The 16,201-nt window shown below is 45.4% G+C and overlaps 1 protein-coding gene across 1 annotated transcript in view; it reads right to left on the bottom strand.

Annotated features, from left to right (window-relative positions):
• Positions 1-16,201, bottom strand: part of AXDND1 (axonemal dynein light chain domain containing 1) — a 96,753-nt gene that overhangs the window by 4,497 nt on the left and 76,055 nt on the right. Inside the window, exons 23-26 of the mRNA XM_026509260.4 lie at positions 15,000-15,104; positions 9,911-9,993; positions 8,800-9,047; positions 4,164-5,383 (exon numbers count right to left, since the gene is read on the bottom strand). Coding sequence (XP_026365045.3) covers positions 5,310-5,383; positions 8,800-9,047; positions 9,911-9,993; positions 15,000-15,104 — 510 coding nt within the window. The 3' untranslated portion in view covers positions 4,164-5,309. The remainder of the gene's footprint in view (positions 1-4,163; positions 5,384-8,799; positions 9,048-9,910; positions 9,994-14,999; positions 15,105-16,201) is intronic.

Here is a 16,201-nt window from a genome sequence, read left to right as displayed (position 1 = left end):
CACCTCCATCCACAGCTGGGGAAACCACACACTCTAGCCCAAGCCTGCAAGCCCGAGGGGTTGGCCAAGCAAAGCATCTTCCCAAGATTATGCAGAACTGTTAGATGATTTCAAAACCTAAATATTCATACGATCATGCCCAATTCATGTATTATTTTAAAAATCAGCTTATATGGTTACTATGTACTGAGATGATAACTTTAAATTTCTTTCAAAAGGCTATTTCATTCAGTTCTGAAAAGTATTTCCACATCTTCTCAAAAGAAGTTTCCCTCTCTACTCCCAAAGACCATACTTGGATGTGGGGGAGTGGCAGTGCTGAAAGGCATAGACTGATTAATCTCAGCTGGAGGCAATGGGAGATTCTGAAGCCAAAGGAGCTGGCAAAGCTTTAAACCATGGAGAAGTGCCAAAACACAAAATATGGAATCCAAAAGGCTGTCAAATCCAAGTAAGGCAAAAGCAGGTACCAAAATCTGCCAAAAGTATGGTACCAGACAGAGGAAAGCAAGCCCTGAGGAGGCAGAAATAGATAGGATGAGAGTTGGGAGAAATTCCTGGGTGATTTCCTAGAATATCTAACAGATTAGGCTTGCAGTTTGCTTTTGTGGACCAGCCAGGGTCATTGATGATCCAGCCCATTTAAAGGGCCAATTAGAGCATCCCTGAAGTGGAAGGTATTTCTCATGACCACTGTGTTGGCCCACACCCATCCCAAGGTACTGGTTATTGGAGTTAAGATGGCGTCAAGGGTCATTGGTCACTTTTCACCCTATATAGATGACTCTTGATCTCAGGTTGGCAGATGTTGGCATAAATAATGAAGGAGGAGGTAGGGCCATGCTGATTGAGGCACAGCCAGAGCCAGGAACAGAACAATAAGGAATGAATGCCGGGGTAATAAGGTAATAATGGCTTTTAAGACCCTTAAGACTTCCTTGTAGTGTGGCTCCTTTTATTAAAGAGAGAGTTACCTACAGGTCTGGGGAGTGTCTATGATATCACCCACTGGTTAGTCTCCTCCACTGTCTGGCTCAGTCAACATTTAAATTTCTTATTAGCTTGCCAGAGGGCACCTTCCAGGTCTGCTCAAGCAGGCTGTGATATCTTCAGCTATTAACCGACCATTGGGATGGGAGTGCTTGATGGGTGGAAAATATCGGGGCTAAGTTGTATGAAACTGAGAATGGTCAAGGGAAACTCTTCAGAGACGAGTGAGGTGAGCTGACAGGGCTGTCTGCAAGGTCCCAGCAGCAAAAGTCTCTTCTTGACCCCCAGGTGCTGCCTTCTAGCTGGTTATTGATCTTGAAATGACGGGTGGAGGACAAGCTGGACAGTACAATCCAAAACTAAGATATGTACTAGGGAAGTTTTTCTCTGGAAATTTAATAGTAATAGAGCATTGTGCCTTCGCTTAGATCAGGCTGCTGTAACAGAACACCATAAGGCAGCTTACAAACAACAGCAATGTCTCAGTTGAGACAGGCAAGTCCAAGATGCCAGTAGATCTGGCATCTAGTGATGGCTCAACTCCTTCCAAGACAGGTCTTCTCACTGAGTCCCCACGTGGCGGGGGGGGGGGGGGCTCTCTGTGTCTTTTTTATAACGGCACTCATCCCATTCATGAGGGCTCCACCCTCGTGACCTAATCACCTGCCGAAGACCCCACTTCCTAATACCATCACGTTGGAGGCTGGGATTTCACCATAGGAATTCTGGGGTGACAGCAACATGGAGTCTATGATAGGCAGTAAGCTGCTAAAAGGGGAGAAGCCATTCCAGTTTGGAGCTGGAGTCCACCATGACCAAAACGACATGGCCGTGAGGTTGGCGCAGATCATGTGATGGTGGTATTCCAGGGCGTCTGGCGATGTGCAGGGACTCGTCTATCTAGACCTGCATTGTCGTGCAGGCACGTGACTTCATGGCTGGCGGGCTGCAGGTGGCTGGCACCCCAGCTAACCAGGAAGAGGTCAGCTTTAGGAGGCTTTGCAGGCTCTCCTTAAAAACTTCACGGGCCACCCTGGCTCACCAGGTGTGTCAGGATGGGGCCGGAGCCCTGCAGTTTGGACTCCCCTGAATCTGGGAGGCCCAGCAGGTCATTCTGCCTATGCCTCTGCATCTTGTCTCTTTGGGGGCCAGGTCAGGATGGCTGAGCAAGTATAACCCTATAATCTGATAAGACTCTTCCTGGTGACTACAAGGTTCTTTGGCAGAATCTACTGGGTCTATGAGGGTCCTGATGTCTCTAGAATTTTGGCTTGTGTGTCAGTGCATTTGCTCAGTGGTTGAGCTGGGCAGTAAGTAGAGGATACAGAAACCCTTTGAAAAGAGGGGTCATCACCTGCACACCCAGCTTCTGCCTGGGAGAGGCAATGCGAGCTTGGGCTCTGCTGCTAGACGTCACTCACTCTAGCACTCAGTAGATGTTTAACCCTAAACATGCAACTTATCCTGTCAGGGATGCGGATGAAAGCATAACCCACAGCACGGAGGTGTTGTGATTAAATGAGATAACACGTGAAGTGCTTAGTCAGTGCTTACACAAAGTAAATCTTCAGGGAATGACTACTACTGTTTTTCTGATTTTACCCCAGTAGCTCAAAATGACAGCGCTCTAGCTGTATCCAAATAGAAGCCTGGCCCCCTACACAGGTTGCCCCCATGCTTCCAAGGTAGCCCTGGTGGCCAGTAGCTCCTGCCCCCAGGGCGGTTGTTGTTGGACAGAACCAGGTTAAGAACCGGCACATGGGGTCTCTTGCGTTAGAGTCCCACCTCAATATTTCAAGCATTCGTTTTAAAGGTGCACAGCTCTTTGAGATGTCTGCCTTTGTCTGGACATCTGAGCAGCGTGGCTGGTGTCTCCTCGCACAAGCACGACAGCCTCCCCTGGCAGCCCAGCCACCAGATGTGTGTGGCAAGCGCCCCTCCCTCCACTCTGCTGGGAGCCTACCGCAGGTCACTCGGTCACTCGGAGAAGGTGTGGCAGGGTCTCGAGGACTATCTCCAGCCTCCCACGAGCCAGCTGTTTGGGAAGCAGAGCAGCATGGGCTAACTTTCAGGGAGCGCCAGTGCAGACACCTTTCCTGCAGCATCCTCCTTTTTAAGACCACCTAACATCTGTTATGCCCTCCTACCACCACCCTCATTTTCTTCTGGGCATTTCCTTTGCCCATACTGTGTTCTAGTTTGGTAGAATAGTAGAGCAAGGTGTCCTTCCTTCCCTTTAAGGCAGCTAGAAATCCCGGACACCCTCTCACCATCACTGCTATATGCATGCGGTGGTTTGTGACCACAAGGCAGCCCTTCCCTGTCTCAGGACTTTAAGACTTAAGCAAAATAATCTAAAGACAGAAGAGAAGATTGGAGTTCATATGGTGGTAGCAACTAGGGGAGTCGGTGAAACAATTCTTGCTCCTGAAGTCTAAAACTACCTGGTCCTATCTGGTCCCTGCCTGGCTCTTTAAGACTTCCCTTTAGGGGCACCTGGGTGGCTCAGTTGGTTAAGCATCTGCCTTTGACTCAGGTCATGATCTCAGGATCCTGGTATCGAGCCCCGTATCAGGCTCCCTGCTCAGCAGGGAGTCTGCTTCTCCCTCTCACCCTGCCTACCACTCCCCCCGCTTGTGCTTGCTTTCTTTCTTTCTCTAATTAAAAAAAAAAAAAAAATTTATAAAAAAAGAAAAGGCTTCCCTTCAACCCCTGAGCTCCCCAACACACTTTCAATAAATTAGCCTTTAATGTGTGTTTGCAAGAGTAGGTTTCTGTGGCTCACAACCAAACCACCCTAACTAGGCGCCAAACATCTCATTCTCATTGTAGGGGCAGCCGGCATAACTCTGGCCTTTAGAGACCAAGCCTTCCCACCCGGTGGAGCTGACATGTTCTCAGCGGCAAGGTTCTTGTGTTCAGGGATAGGAGCTGATGATTTGTATGGAAATGACTACTCATTCCTGCAAAGTGGGAAATCAATTAAGAAGTATTTGGAAATCCCACCAAAAAGATGATTTGCCAGAATCACCTAAGAATCTCTTCAGGAAAGCAGAAGCATAGGGCCCGCTATGCCCCAGCAAGCGAGAACTGTGAGCGGGAGCCAATCGTGTCAGCTCTGGCTTTCAGCCGGGCCACGAGCACAGCGACCGACTGAAGTAATGTTTTCTTACCTCAGACTTCAAGAGTCACTCAGTGGGCGTCGGTGGACAGATGTTAAGCATTTTTGAAACCCATCGTACACACACTTTGATGATGGCAGAGGCAGGCCTGGCCAGGGACTGGGCTGAAAAAGGCTGGGGACTCTGAGTGACAGGGTTTCTGAGGCTTGGGCAACAGGCAAGGGTCTAAAATCCCAGGAGATACATTCCAAAGAACACTAAGTATGTGGAGGCACGGCAGGTGCATGGGTGTTTGGAGCCAGAGATCAGAGCAAATGCAAGGGCGCTGGGTGTGGTGAGGTAGGAGGGAGTCCTTGCCCAGCGCCTGCCCCAAATGTCCCTTTGTCCCTCACAACTTATTTTTGCGGGTTAGTCCATCTCTAGTGCCTTGATGGATCCAGGGTCATGAACAGAGCAGACAAGTGAAGCCGTCAAAGCAAAAAATGGCGATTCTGGGCGTGTCTTCAGCAGCATTCTTAAATTTCAGTACAATTCTCCGTCCTTCCCTGTGAAGGAAACCATCTGAGCAGTGGCCTGGTGGCCCATCACCACTGTCAAACATCCAGACACAGGTCCAGCAAGCAGGGGACTCTGACACCCATCAGTTCTGTGACCTTGGGGAGTCTTATAACCATTTGGGGACCTCAGTTTCATCTTCTGAGAAATGGGGATAATAACAGCATCTCTCCCAATTACTTTGTAGGGTTATTGTGAAAATCAAATAAATCATAAAAATACCTGAAATCATAAGAAATCTGAAAATGCTGCCAAAACCCAAGAGCATTACCAGGCTCCTCTCTTTTAAATTGAAAAAATAATGCTTTGTATTTGCCATTCTTCTCTGCAGAGTTCAGAGTCTTCAAAAAGCATTCTGTTCTTGACAGGAACTGACACTTTTCACAGACGTCTGTTAGGAAATCATTTGAAGAGGCCAGCAAACTTTTGCCCAAGCTATTTTTAATCTGGGAAATAAACGAATGCACTTATTCCCGACAGCCTTCACTGCGACTTTTAAAGAGAAAAGGTTCTTGGGTTGTATGTCGTGACTTTTCCAGTAGCTGTTGCACAGAGAGTCCCTCTAGTTGAGCCACAGGGTCAGCTAAGCAGCACGGAGACATCAGTGAGGGAGCCCAGCTGAAGCCCAGCACCCTATGGGTGCTACTTGGACTTGGTCTTGGATTTAGTCCGGGGTCTGGGTTTAGGGTTGAGAGACCCTTCCTTGCGCTGTACCTCTGAAAAGACAAAACAATCACAGTATTGTCGTAATATCTCATAGTTACTAAGGACTTTAACTTTATAAAGCATTTTCAAAATTCCATTCTGCCTAACTCTCAAGCAACAAACAGGCAGTGGGCCCAAAATTTGACTCTAAGTTGGTTACTGGGATTCAGAATGTATTTTCCCAAAGTTAAAGTGTATTCAGTTAGTTACCTGAATTCTGGGTCCTGGAAAAGAGGGCTATGTGGTCAAGAAGAATAGAGAAACAGAAAGAACATTTCTGCCTTCCTTCCTATACATATCCAAAGCTTGGCGAAAAAAAAATTCAAATAGAGCTAGTATCCAAAATCCTCCCACATCCATTCCTGCACTTCTGTTCTGTCTCCTGGACCTCTCCCCAGTCTCCTGTGCACAGACCCGACTAGGCCTGGTCCTTGGGATGGGGGCAGGGGGGTTCTTGCCATCAAGCTGGCTCTTCCCCGCTTGCTCCACGACACCACCCTTCTCACTTCAAGTCCTTCTGACTGGCTGCGACCACCTCCATCCCACATTTGGTCATCTTGTTCACGCCCTTGTCTTGCTCTTAGTGTCTCTCCCTGCTCCTAGCTCCTAACTATAGGCTTAAGCCACTATTCATCTTCGTAAACTTCCCTCTTGATTCCTGTCTTCATTCACAGCTCAGAGCACAATGATTTGCTAACTATTAAAAAGACTGACACAGAAACAAAAATAAATATGTCTTCTCCTCCATCCGGATCTTCCCCTTGCCCAGCATCCACAAGCCTCCCTCCTTTACGGTATGTAACCGTCCACCCCTCGCTGCACAACTCTCGAGGGCAACGTGATCTCATGCTCTAAGTCACACAGATACAGCGCTGCGCATGCCACAGGGCTCTCACATTGCTCCAGAGGGTCTGCATTTTTCAAAGGAGCTGCCCGCTAACCCTAAGGAGCGTCCAGCTTATGGATTTTCTGGGGAAAACGTCAGGTCTCCTACATGGCACGGGAAGGGCTTGGCTTAGGAGCCAATTCCCCTAAGCTTTGCAGAGCCTCTCCTTCACCTCTGAGCCCCCCAGCAATGACTCTGAGGGAGTATTTGGAAGCAGGGTAAAGGGTGGCTATGTTTATGTAGGTAATTGTTTATGTAGGTCGGGGACTAACTGTATAGAGTTATCCTCTACTTAAAATTATTAATACTTTTCATTCTGGATTTAACCTCATCCCCAAGGTCTTTATGGAAATGGACGAAAAGAACATCACTCATTCCATATTGAGGTAACCACTCCAGTTACCATGCAGGCTTTTTGCATGATTTGTGTATTTATTTTTCTGTAATCTGGAAAAAGTGTAAGATGAAAAAAAAAATTTTTTTAAGATTTTATTTTTATTTATTCGACAGAGAGAGACAGCCAGCGAGAGAGGGAACACAAGCAGGGGGAGTGGGAGAGAAAGAAGCAGGCTCATAGCGGAGGAGCCTGATGTGGGGCTCGATCCCATAACGCCGGGATCACGCCCTGAGCCGAAGGCAGACGCTTAACCGCTGTGCCACCCAGGCGCCCCAAGATGAAAATTTTTAATCCGTGAAAACTATTTCACATATATTCGAACCTAAAGCTAAAGGACTGTCACACTTGGAATAATTAGCATCTTCCCAGTTGAGAGTTAACAGAAGGAGAGAAAATGAGCTCAGTCTGGTGACAGGACACACGCGCCATGCCTGGGTAGAGGCTGTGGGGCGCTGGCTAACCAACGGCTTTGGCTGGGGATGCAGGTGAATATAGGGGTGACAGAGAAACAGAAGTAGCTCTCCTCCCTGTACTATCCCTTGCACCAGGAGTTGTCCTGGGAACACCCCAAAGGGTGAAGGTGAGAGCAAGAATCAAAAAACAGCCTCCAATCCTGCGGATACTGAGAACTGCCTGAGGGCAGGTTATTGCACTAATTAGAGATAAGAAAATGAAGAGTCAAATTCCTTTTCCTGTAGAATAATGGTGATTATTTTCACAGAAAATCAAACAAGTACCAAAAACCAAAGGCAAAATCCCCCACAAACCTCTATTAACCAGAGACAATGTCTATCAATATTTGGATACAATTTCCATCTTGGTCTTTTTTCTAGCTTTGAAAAAGTGTGTTTTTTTGCAATTGATATTTAAACATAAGAATTTCCAGGGCACCTGGGTGGCGCAGTCGGTTAAGCGTCTGACTCTTGGTTTAAGCTCAGGGCTCAGGTCGTGATCTCAGGGTCAGGAGATCAAGCCCTGCATCAGGGTCTGCACTCAGCACAGAGTCTGCTTGGGTTTCTCTCTCCCTCTGCCCTTCCCCCTGCTCAGTCTCACTTCTCTCTCTCTCTCTCTCAAATAAATTTTAAAAAAAGAATTTCCCGGGGCACCTGAGTGGCTCATTTGGTTAATCATCTGCCTTCAGCTCAGGTCATGATCCCAGAGTTCTGGGATCGAGCCCCGTGTTGGGCTCCCTGCTTAGCGGGGAGTCTGCTTCTCCCTCTGCCCATCACCCCGTTCATGCTCTCTCTCCCTCAAATAAATAAATAAAATTTTTTAAAAAATTTCTCATGTCATTATAAACCATTTTAATAGTGGTATAGTATTCAAGTATATTAGTGTAACATAATTTATTTAACCTTTCTTCCATGACTGGAGAGGTAGGTTGCTTCTATTATATACAATGATACATTGAACATCTTTGTGCATTAATCTTTTTTTTTTGTACTTAGGATTATTTCCTTGGACTAGATTCTCAAGAGTAAAATTATTAGGTCAAAGGTCAAAGTATATGCATGTATTTAAGGGATATCTACACATACTTTCAAATTATTTTCTGAAAAAGCTATGTGTGTCCACCCACAGGTATTATCTGTAAAACAAACCAGTTTTCCCCTTGTGACCAGCATTATATTCTTTTCTTTTTAAGAATTTTTGCCAGTTTCAGAAGCAAAACTTGTATCTTATATTAGTTTCTTAGTCTACAATTGTTAGTCATTTGGTTTTCTTTTTTGTGAGTCGTCTAAATAAGATAGTTACACAGTGGGGCGCCTGGGTGGCACAGCGGTTAAGCGTCTGCCTTCGGCTCAGGGCGTGATCCCGGTGTTACGGGATCGAGCCCCACATCAGGCTCCTCCACTATGAGCCTGCTTCTTTCTCTCCCACTCCCCCTGCTTGTGTTCCCTCTCTCGCTGGCTGTCTCTATCTCTGTTGAATAAATAAATAAAATCTTTAAAAAAAAAAAAAAAAAGATAGTTACACAGTTAAATGTATGTGTATTCCTATGAAAAACATGAACCAGTAAATCGGTACTAAAGATATTAATATTTTTCAAAGATATTAATATTTTTCTAAGATATTTGTGACCCAAACATGTTTTGTTTCATAAATATAACCTAAATAAAGCAAAATGAGAAAGCAAGCCTCACCTTTCTTTAGAGATTTTGGGGAATGTTCTACTGGCCTGACTTCTTCGTCGTTGTCTTCTTCTTCTTCTCCATCTTCTCTCTCTCCTTCATTTTCTTCTTCTCTTCCTTCACACTCCTTCTTTCTAGAACTCATCAAAATAGCCTCTAGTTCGCTCTCCAGTTCTTTATTTCTTATAAGGGTATAATGAAGTTTCTCATATACATCCTCAAACTTCTCCTCTGCTTGTCTGGCTCTGCTTTCAACTTCTCTGATGGGGACAGAGTCCAGGGAGACACAACAAAATGGAAAGGTTTGAAAAAGTATCTTTCATGTATAGAAACTCACTGTCTAGAAGAGCAGTAGAATTAGCTAACTGCATCTGAAAGGTACAAATAAGGGAAGCAGCAGCATCAATCCTTAGGCAAGAACTGCGGTCCTAGACACTACTCTGGACGGTAATGTCAACGTGGCAGTCATGCTGTGATTTAAGAATGCAATGTATTTATCAGCTCTTCGTGAAATCTGACCTTTGGGTATTTGGAATTCTCAATAGCCAAGGAACCCCTTTTCAGGAGCTAATTTTGGCTTCTCTTCATTGATGTGATCCAACAAACTAAATCCAGTCATTTCCCTTTTTGCCAGCACCTCTAAAACCAGATTTTACAATAAGAAAACTAGTTTGAAATGTGCTTCTTACTTCCCGGAGTACACGTTCTACGTCTACGTGGCCGTGCTCTTCTCTCGGCACTCTCCACCATCTTAACTATACCGCCCTTCCTACTCTGCAGGGTAGGTAGCAATCTTTCTTGCACAAAGTAGTTTCTCCCAGTTCCATTTATGTCTCTAGCTCATCTTCTAGAAACATACGGGATAGATCACTCCTAACACCCTATTCCCCACATACACACACTCTTACTTCCTCTACCTCCACCGTGGGTGAGGATGGATGTTCCTATGAGAGCAGAATTCATTGCCTCCAGCAGAAGATTTGGAGGTAACATCCCACTAATGAGGATAAAAGAAGCAGAAGAAACCAAGGTAAGCCCCGAGGCGTGGATTTCTCAGCCACACCTCCTGACCAGCAATCTTTGTAATTACCATCGTGGTGGTGTCGTGGTGTCGCATACTCACCTTAACTTCTCCTGTGTGCGTTCAATTACAGCCATTGCTTCAAGATACTTTGGGGCCACTGTACCTTGATTTGCTGATTCTCTCTGACAAAGGAAAGATACACTATGAATGAACTGAGTCCCAACAGTTAATACTCTACTCCTTCAGAATGTTCTGGACCAAACCTTCCAGAATATTTTTTTCTACTATCCATATTTATATAGTAGATGATTAAGCACAATCTTAACACCAAAAAAGAATAGGGACTACCTGTGGCCACACAGCATACCAGCTTCCAAATTATTCATGCTACAGGTGGATAAAATTTGATTAGAATTGTAAAAAAGCAGGGACAACAATATCAACAACAACAACAAAAAACAAGGAAAGAAAAGGTTTAAAAATAAAGAGAAGGGTAAACATGTTCCTGTTATAAATCAAGTTAATGACCAAGATTATTAACTATATTTTTCTTAATAATTTACTTCACTAAGCTCATAACATTGCAAAATCCAGTCAGATCTTTCGGTTCCTTAAGGAACTTCATAAATATCAAGGCAGTGAAAATTAAAAAAAAAACAAGCCAGAACCCACTGCTTTCATTTATTTTGACTCTAAATACATTCTAGGAAACAAAATAAGAGGAAGGTGAAAGAATGTAATTAGAAAGCCAAAATTATAAGGATATTTAAAAATAAGTATTATACCATTTTCCCAGAACTGTGCACTTGTTTTAAAATTGAAGCACAGCTGACACACCATGTTACATGACTTTCAGGTGTACAGCATGCTGACTGTACAAATCTCAACATACCACATGTCCCCATAGAGCTATTACATGTCACTGGCTCTATTCTCTATGCCCTACCTTTCATCCCCGTGACTAATTCATTCTGGCACTGGAAGCCTGAACCTCCCACTCCCCTTCACCCCTTTTTGCCCAGAACTGTGTTTAAAATCTCATTTATCCATCCTTCCCAACCTGAGGCACGTAAAAGATTGGATGGAATCCCATATTATGGAAGGAAAGGGAGCTTGAAGAGGGTAGGCAGTCTGCCCTCCTCACAGAAAGATCTAGTGGGTTAAGCAAAACCCTCATGGAGGCCTCTTCATTGCACTATGCTAGCTTTTTCTAAAAGAAAACCAGAGAAAAGAAACTATGTTAAACATTTTCCCTTTTACTCTCGCTCTTCTAGTCTCTTATTTCCCAGGTCATGTATTCTCCTCTTTCTGTTTGCTCCCCCCTTGCTCCCCTTTCTGTTTGGGAAGTAAATGTGATCACTGTCCACCTGCACCAATGGCACGGGACGTGGTTGTGTCTATGCCACACACACCACTAACTTGTTCTTTGAGCCCAAAAGAAAGGTTTTCAGAGCAGAGGCTTCTAGAACTGGAAGTCCACACATGGTTTATAGCTGTATGAAACAACTTGACAGGTAGAATCCAGAGTAAACCATGACTGTATACATGTGAGCCTTCAGACTCAGCATTTGTTCCACAGATATACAGTGGACCCTGGAACTACACAGGTCTGAACTATGTGGGTTCACTTAGACATGGATATTTTACAGTCCACTACTGTAAACGTATTTTCTCTTCCTTATGATTTTCTTAATAACATTTCCTTTCCTCTAGCTTACTTCACTGTAAGAATAAGTATATAGTACATATAACATTGACTGCTTATGTTATCTGTAAGGCTTCCGGTCAACAGTGGGCTATTGGTAGTTAACACAGGCCTCACAGCTCTTGGAAGTAACTGCCTTGGACCTTCCTTGTTTGTGCCAAGCTGCTGTAGCTTTGTGCTTGGTCTCTGGTTCCCATTCTGTCTTTGGCCTTCTTGACTTGGTCTTCCTCAGGTTTGACTCTACTTACAGGCTTTCGACTGGACAGTATCTCTAGTTTGGGTCTATCTCAGGGAGGATCTGGCTCCAGGCCCAGCTCCTTGGGATCCAAGCACTGACATAGTGCCTTAGCAGTCCTGGACATACTTTCTAGAACCACCAATTCCAAGGGCCTTCCTTGTTGCTGTTATAAAATAAGTAAATTAATCACTGCTCCGGCATACGTGGTACGGTGAGAGGAAAACAGACTTGTAAGGGTCACCTTTAGCCCAATAACAGAAGGAAGGGCAGAAAGTCTCATCTTATCATAAAACACTGCTGATGTCCCCAAGTCTGGCCCCTGTTCATCCTTCCTCAGTTCACAGGTGATCCAGCAAACTTTCCTATCTCCCTCATACCCTCGAACTCTTTAGAGACAGCCAGAATCTATGGTGTGAAGATGAGCCTGAAAGACACTGTCTCTAGCATCTTGCTTGTCGGGGTAGCTGAGCTATAGGCAACGCTACCCGTGCGGTCAGACAGCAGCCCATGAGGGGCAGTCTAGCTCGGAGCGCTTTTGGTACTGCCTCCGAGAGAGCTGGCGGATTTAGTCATCCCCTATCTCCTCCAGCCAGCTGAGACGTGACGGAATTCTGGCTGCTTGTCCTGCAGGAACAGTGCTGGAATGACTGTGATTCAGAGAGGGCCATAAGGGGGGCCATGCGACAAGGTTCCAGAACTGACTGAACTGGGCTGCATCTGAAGGCAGAGCGGCCTTCTCCCAAGAGGGGGCAGCGGCAAAGTCAGTGCAACTTAATGGGATCACTGGGTTCACCACTTAATCGGGCCCAGGACCAAATTGGGTATGCCTGTTTCAGGCACAGCAGGCCATGTTATGTACACAGGGCCTGCTCTGAGGAATTCCCGCAAAGCCCTAACTCCCAGCTAATTGAGGAGTGTTTTGCATAGTGGATGGGCCAGCCCCATTACGGTGAACACTAGGCATCAGGTAATGGTATGAATGAGGCCAAGTTCTTAGTCTGCCCAAGCTGGCGGTGACTTACCACCCCTCCTCTTGGGATATCACTCATATCTCAACCCCCCGAAAATCCCGTCCCGGAGTCACCTGCAGGAGGGGATACTAAGAGTAACTGGAATCTCCATGCTCAGGTCCATAGCTTCTCAGGGGTCTGGAGCTATTTCTCGCTAGAAACCCGGAACCCCTCTATCTCTGGAGCTCTCCAGTTTCACAACTCAGTTCCCAGGGACATGACAAGTTATGCCTGCACACCACAGGCTTTCTGTTTCCCGAGCCCTTCATTTTTCCTTTCCCTCCTCAGTGTTAATCAAATGTACTGCCTCCTGGGAGTTGTGTTTTTAGACCAGCAGGAGAGAGCTGCCTGATAGGTCTGGTGTCCCTGCAAAATGGTTATTTATGCTCTCAGGACCAGACACTGTCCGTCAAAAAAATAAACAAATAAAGGAAAAAAACAAGCAAACAAAGGCACGAGAAAAACTTACAATAAAAGTTTTGAAACCCTAAAGTGCCCTTAGGGAGCCCCAGGACTTTCGTGAATGACAAGTGCACAGAGCTCAGCAGCCCCCCCACCCCCCCACCCCCACCCCACTCCTCCTGGCCTGCAGCAGGGTCCAAATCAAGACAGCCCTTCCCCAGCTCCACCTCTGCATCTCTGACCTCACAAGCCAGTTCAAGAATCTTCATTCTCTGGGCACCCACTTTGTCTCTGCTGGCCTGGCACGATTAGGTCCCTTCTGTTTGAGCACCCGATGATCCCCTTCTGCCTGTGAGAGTTCAAGCCGCCATCCCATAGGATGACTGTGATTCTTCTTTACCTCCAGGAAGTCCCAAGTGATTATGTACCCGGCTGCCATCTGGGTCCGTGCCCCGGACGTTATGGTCAATGAGATGGAAACAGTTCGAGCTTCAGGGATCTGGAGTAGCAGCAGTAGCAAACTTCCAGAGCCTACAGATAGAATTTCTGGGCCACACTGTCCTCAGGTGAGCTAGTCACATGGCACCACACCGTGTCAGATGGAAAGGCGGCATCCTGGAGCAGGAGCCCCCCACCATCAAAAACAAGCACCCCCCCCCCACCCCCTGGGCTACAGGCTGTTATCATCGGGGAGGTCTGACCCTGACTCCTAGCCTGGATGGCACAGCAGGGGAGAAACTCTGAGGCAGGAAGGCTTTGGGTGGGATTGGTGGGCAGGGGGTGGAGTTAAGCAGATTAACCCGTGCTACCCTTTATCTCCCTTTCCCTTACATGGCTCACGGTTACTCTTAGATCCCTACCTCACTCAGTCATAAAGACTGACAGATTAACATATTATATGAAAAGCTTGTTGAAAAGGCATTACTCGGGCAGAACGTGATTATAACCCCTCTCGGCATTACTCTCACCCCAGTTTGCCAGCTCCTGCCTGACTCTTCACGTGGTTTCTCCCAGCTCTTTCTACCAGAGTTGGAACCTATTTCCAGCCTATTTCCAACAACCTCCCTGGACTCACATCCTTGCAGTCTGCCTCAGTCATCCCACTGTTGTCCGCCGCTACCCTCACTACGGCTCCTACCCCCGCCCCCCCCCCCCACACCACTGCCTACTCAGGTGGATCAGATCTCTAACAACGGAATGGTTAACTTTGGGGCTGAGAAATCTGACTAAGTCTATGGATTTCTGGCACACTCCCCCCCCCGCCCCGCAAAGAAATGCACAGTATAAACACACGCAAAATTAATGTGGATTAATGGGATCAAGGCATGACATCCTTTACTGAGAGACATATCAATCTAGAACTGAAATCTAGAACTGACTTAAGTCTACCATAGTCCTAGAACTTTCTGTGGAAGAATTTTAAATCTGTTTTCCTACTGAGTTTCTAAAGGTTTCCAATTTCCCAACAATTCTTGTGGTCAGGGGTATATGCTTGTCACAGTTCTCAATAGAGTCTGCTGAATGAATATATTTAAAAAAAAATAGGTCAAATTTTGACCAAGATATTGTTAAGGAAGGCAATGAAATGCTAATTTTAAAATGAGGTTTAAAGAAGAAAATGAGACTTTTTTTATAAAGTTAGGGTAAAAAACAAGAGTTTTCCAGAGATGATGTTGGGAAGAAAAAAAAAAATCTGAAAAATGCATTACGTAGGAGCTCCTGGCCCTCTTGGAGCTAAAACTTATGTTAAATCCATATCATTTGTACATAATGTGAAATTTCTCAGATTTTTTCTCTGGTTTTGGATTTCCTAATTGGGTTTCAAATACATACCCAGGAAGAGAATATATCTGCTTCAAACAGAGGTTTGGAATGAATATTTTCATCTTCTTCAATTACTCGAATGAGTTTTTCCACCTCTGAGGATGTTGAAGGCTTCTAGGGCACAGAAACAGGAAGGACCTGTTAGCGAGCTGGGGTGTGACCCAGTGGTATGGCACGTTCCCTGGAGCAATGTCTGAAGCTTTACTCTTCCATTTGCATTAGACATTCAACAAGCATTTTCAAAGACTCACAGCAAACAGTGTGTGAGAAATTAGTGGGGATGGGGAAGTGGGGAGAACGGTGAGGGAATCAAAGAGAATATCTTCCAGACCTCAGGAATTCACAGCACAGTAGGAGAGCCGGACCAGAAAATAATGACAACATACACGACTGGTGTTGGCAAGGAGGTGTGTTCCAAAAGCTCTGTGCTCCCAGAAAAGGGCCCTATATTCTAACTAGACTCTCAGGGCAGTTTTTACAGAGAAAGTGATATCTGAAGACCGAACAAGACTTTGTAACATAGAGCGGAAAGGGTCAGAACTAAGGCCACAAGAGCAGGAAAAGAGGGAGTGTGTTACGTATTTCAAAGGTACGAGAGAATTTAGTGGCCAAATAACACTGTTTTCCATTCATTTTGTGCCTTCTATATGCCAAGCACTGTACCAGAAATAAAACAGAAAATGCTGGTCAAAAGAGGCTTAGGTGTTGTACAAAATTTTTCTTCTGCTGTCTAGCATGTACAGTGTGAGTCTAGGGGACCTAGGTCACAGCCCGGGATCATGCCAACATTTAAACTATTCACAGAGAAGAAACATCAGGGAAGTAAGTTAGGACAGTCTAGAGAGTGTTAGGTGACCTTGAGTTCTGAGAGCCAAGGACAATAGTAGTCAATCCAGGAATCAGCAAGGATTCTTATGCCAGGCTAATCTGGGTTTGAATGCTGGTTCTGCCTCTTACAGCTTTCTGACTTAGGGTAAGCCAGTCAACCTTTCTGAGCTTCAATTTTTCTTATCTGTAAAATGGTGCAATAATTTTTACCTTGAAGTTGTGTTGTATAGATAGGAGATAACACATGCAGAACACGTAGCTTGCGGTAGGCACTCAATTATTGGTAGTTATCATTCTATTTATTATTATTATTATTATTATATTGTTATTATTATTAGTGCCCCAGGAAGGGTTTTATTACTACAAATGCCCCAGCATGAATA

Source organism: Ursus arctos, unplaced genomic scaffold (genome assembly GCF_023065955.2).
Source record: "Ursus arctos isolate Adak ecotype North America unplaced genomic scaffold, UrsArc2.0 scaffold_2, whole genome shotgun sequence".
In the NCBI taxonomy this organism is placed as follows: Eukaryota; Metazoa; Chordata; class Mammalia; order Carnivora; family Ursidae; genus Ursus; species Ursus arctos.
The sequence above is the reverse complement of the archived record's forward strand: the minus strand, read 5'-3'. Positions and strand labels throughout refer to the sequence as shown.